The sequence below is a fragment of the Limulus polyphemus genome, unplaced genomic scaffold (genome assembly GCF_000517525.1).
Source record: "Limulus polyphemus unplaced genomic scaffold, Limulus_polyphemus-2.1.2 Scaffold75, whole genome shotgun sequence".
NCBI lineage: Eukaryota > Metazoa > Arthropoda > Merostomata > Xiphosura > Limulidae > Limulus > Limulus polyphemus.
In genome coordinates, this window is record NW_013665685.1 from 1,104,178 (window position 1) to 1,108,625 (window position 4,448).

At 31.1% G+C, this 4,448-nt stretch overlaps 1 protein-coding gene across 4 annotated transcripts in view; it reads left to right on the forward strand.

The window, feature by feature from the left end:
• The window catches only part of LOC106466697 (mitogen-activated protein kinase 14-like), a 65,413-nt gene that overhangs the window by 11,848 nt on the left and 49,117 nt on the right, over nucleotides 1-4,448 (forward strand). For all 4 annotated transcript variants that reach the window (XM_013927005.2, XM_013926997.2, XM_013927013.2 and 1 more), the window contains exon 2: nucleotides 1,318-1,447. In XM_013927005.2, coding sequence (XP_013782459.1) covers nucleotides 1,318-1,447 — 130 coding nt within the window. The remainder of the gene's footprint in view (nucleotides 1-1,317; nucleotides 1,448-4,448) is intronic.

A 4,448-nucleotide genomic window follows, 5' to 3' on the forward strand; every position in this document is an offset into this window, starting at 1 on the left:
ATTAGTACATCAGTACCATAGAATTCCACTATATTTTATCAAGCTTAGCAACTAAGCTGTATTTGCATCTAAAAAGATATGAAATTTCGAGCAGACTAAAAACACAACCTACCTCCTTGAAATCTTGGTTCAAAAGAAAGAAATGGCATCCTAAAAATTTGAAATAGCCAAGCATGTCACTAGGGGAACATTCTGAGCTTTCGTTTGGTTATTAATGTCATATAGAAGTAAGTGTATATAAGGAAGCATTTCCAAAAATGAAAAGAGGTGGGTGGGGCGCCACTGTGTTTGATTTATTACATGAGCAATATCTTAGCAAATAGAAAAGACAAGATTTTCTTATTTTATATTCTAGTTTGTCAATATTGGTAATTTGAGTTTCTAATTCATACGAAACTATAGACTTGGTATTTTGACTTCACAAACATCTAATTTAAACCAGTGCTACTTTCAACATACTACGTGACACACAAAAATTAATGTTTATCTGTGTTTTATTAATATTAATAGAAATTGAGTAATGTATAGTACTAAAATTTGAATTATGATCTACAGTTTGGTATCAAACTTATTGACATAAATTCATGAAATAGTAGTTCATTAACATTTTGAATGCGAGTCAACAAATGAGATGACATGACCTTTCACCTGTCTCAAAAGGGTTAGGGTATTGTTTTTGAAAATCATTATATATATTGTACATGTTTTCATGGATGTTACTTAAAAACAAATTCTAGTAAAAATTATCTTAATTCAAGATTTGTACAGGCATTTCATGTATTTCATTCCTGAAAAAATGTTTAAGCTCATATGAAATTGGTTTAATTATTGTTATGAATTTAAAGTTGGGCAATTAACTCAATTAGTTGATTATCTATTAGCATCAATTATTTCCTCTAGTTTCACATGAAATAATTGATTAATTGAAATCTCATTTAAATCAATTAAGGTAATAAGAATAATCAAAACTAGTTTTTACAATTATTTTTACTATTTTCAATTATTCTAACTAAATAAGTCTGATGTGAGAATAATTAATTAGTTGAATGTAATCGATTAGGAAATTCCACTCATTATCCAGCTTTAGTTATAACAGACCTTTTAATCATAATATAATCTGTTTGTTGGGTGACTTCATGATAGTCCTAGGTAGAAATAGAGTATAAACATTCATACTAAAAACTTGTAAATGCTTGAACATAGATGTTTTTGTGAAAGTAGTTGACAGTTTAAAAAAGATAATACTAAATTACCACCACTTTGTATGTTTTTATAAGGGTTCTTTATAATATACTTACAAATTTACTTGACTTGCAGTTCAGCATGGGACTCTGTACACAACATGAAAATAGCGATCAAAAAACTGGCCAGACCATTTCAGTCCCAAGTCCATGCTAAACGAACCTATAGGGAACTTCGCCTGCTTAAGCACATGGATCATGAGAATGTAAGTTTATCAGATGAAAAGATAACATATTTTCATGGATGTTTTCTGAATAATAGTTTTGGATTTGAACTACATTAATTTGCTAACTAATAAAATCTCTTGTCAGACAATGATTGTGTCATTTAATTGTGAACACTCGTCACAAAAATAAATTCAGAGTGACAGGTCATAATGAACACTACAAGGACAAACTTGGAAATGGTTAGTCAAATAACAAACAATATTTTGCAATTATGTACTTTACAGTCATACAGTTTTCTTAAAACTCATTATCAAATAGTAGTCATCATGTGTGATATGATTTTGTTTTTTACTCTACATATTTCCTCCTATCTAAATCATATAGCTGTACTGGGCTGTATAAAAATGGTGAATCTATCTGTATAAAATAAAATTCTAAGAAGAAAATAGATGTTATTTTAAAAATAATTTATTGCTTTATCAAAAAGCTGTGAACAATTATTATATGAATATTACCATATAAACATTTCTTTAAAACATCATTATAATAAATTTACTAAGAAAGAATAAGAATTACATTGGAATATTAAACTCCTGCAACAATATGTCATATTAAAGTATGTTCGCATGACCAAATGTCAGCTAGCTGAAGTACAAGGGTAGATTCTTCATTATTATTTTAGATTAATTCAAATTTGGGTAACTTAATCAATTATCACAACTCAAGAAAAGAATCATTTAATCAAAATTAATTAGGGTTTCCTGTTACTAATATTTTCAATTATTCCAACTATTCATTTAATTGAAATGTTACCATTATGTTTGTTTGTTGTTAAGCGACAAACTACAAAATGTGCTATTTGTACTTTGTCCACCATGGTTATTAAAACTTTTTTTCTGATACGATATCTTGCCTCTTCTCACAAAACAACTTTTCTCAATTAGTATTGCCCTCTATCGGCACAAATTTTCAATGCTCGCCACTACCGTTCCACCTCCCACTTCTGCATATCCACATATAAATAATTATGCAGGAGCTCTCCACCAATAGGAGTGCGATACAACCCCTATTGTAACCACCATCCTCTCCACCTTTGCACTTGTTAATCACTTCTTGATTGGCAATAGAACTGTACAGCCATCCTTATTTTTGCTCGCTAGTTTCTTGACATTTTCTTTTATACTACAGACTTAATTTTTCTGTAATATTTGTGTACTTTTTTGCATTTTTAAATTACGAAAGGCTGCTTTTTCCAACTTTTCTTCCTTTTCCATTTTTTTTTCTTCAAGTTTGGACTTGTCACTATGCACTCGCAGTTTCAGGTACTTATACCTACCCCAGCTGTTACAGCTACTGCACGTTTCCCGACTAATACTACTGGGTTGGGTACTCCAATTATTACACGAGGACATGATGGCAAATATTCGATGAAAACTGACCAAGTTCATGCAACCTTTACCACCACATGAGGAATATCTTGTCATGCCTGATTCTGGGATGTCTGACAGGGAGGACGAGAATTGCTTCCCAGTCACAAGTGATATCTGGGGATTTACCCGTACCTTTTTCACCCTTTGTGGAATTAATTAATCAGGTTTGTGCTGTATTATCCTTATGTCCTGTTTCCTATTATTCTCAACCTACCCTCCTTGGTGATGAATTTATGGGCCAATATTTAGTGTTCCCTCTCTCACTTGATGTTAGGGTTCATGCCCAGCATTTTGTGGGATCAATTTCAGTTGGAAGCTAGTATGCCTCATCTGCCTCGTGCTTATGCATTTCATAGATATCTTCCTTCCCTTATCTTGATTCCCAATGTTTTGGAATCTTGCATTACATTGTGGGGTTTGAACCCTAATGTGTCAGTGAATTTTTTCAACCTCATATTTCTCGTATCAGTCTGATGTTGCCCACAATACTGCATGCATTATCGACGCTGCACTTGTTGGCTAAGGCAACTCGCTTGTCTCCTGAATGGTTTTTAGATGATGTTTGTGGTCTTCTGTTTACTATAAGGGTACACCTTTCATCTTTGGCCTTGGCACTTCAGGTGTGGCTGATATGCTCGAAGTCGAGATGCCATTCTTTCTTGAGTACATTTACCTTCTACTTCCCAGCATGACTTGTGCATGGCACTTTTTTTACATGAAGAGGTGTTTAGGGTTTTTCCCAATTCTTTGGAGGCCAGAATTGAGTCCACTCATCTGCATAATTCATTATCCTTGTTGCCTTCATGTTTATCTCAACCTCTAAACATTACAAGGTTTTTATGCACAAAATATCAGGTTTTTGAAATTGAGTATTAAGATTTTTTAATTAACTATTTTCTCGTAAACCTTTTTCTTTCAGAATGTTGACTATCCAACATGCAAAACAATTTTGATTTTAAGATTAAAAATATTTTAATGCATTAGAACATTTTCAAACTTCACGTGCAAAATCTTTATAATCTTAAGATAATTATCAAATTTTTTTGTAGAAAAAACTTTACATATTGTTTGTTATTTTCACTAGTGTATTTCTATACGGGTTGGTTTGATTTGACCTCCGTAAAAAAAAATTAGGAAAAAAAAATATAGATTATGCTTTTTTCATTCTACAATGACTACAGATTATAACACAAATAAAAAATTGTTGTCTAAGTAGCTTAAATCTCATAACATTATGCATTTATAGATATTTATTATTTTATTATATTGACCTTCTAGCCTTGCCTGGCTAACAATACAGAAGTTACAATGACATGGTGAACGTGCACTCATGTTACCATATTCAATAATATACAACTGAACTTTAGTCTTTACAAAGTGACTAGTCACATTTAAATTATTATACATAATATATGTATATACATTATTACTATTTATAAATAAGTTCTTAAACTCATATTTCTTAAAAGATAGAACAGTAAATATAGAAGTTCTGGCATGAAAACTATTAGGTCATCTAGAATTTCATGTTGCTTTATTTTAGATTAAAAAACTCGAACAATTTGTATATCAAAACAAAACATTTATTAAATGAAATAGTCTCCATTCT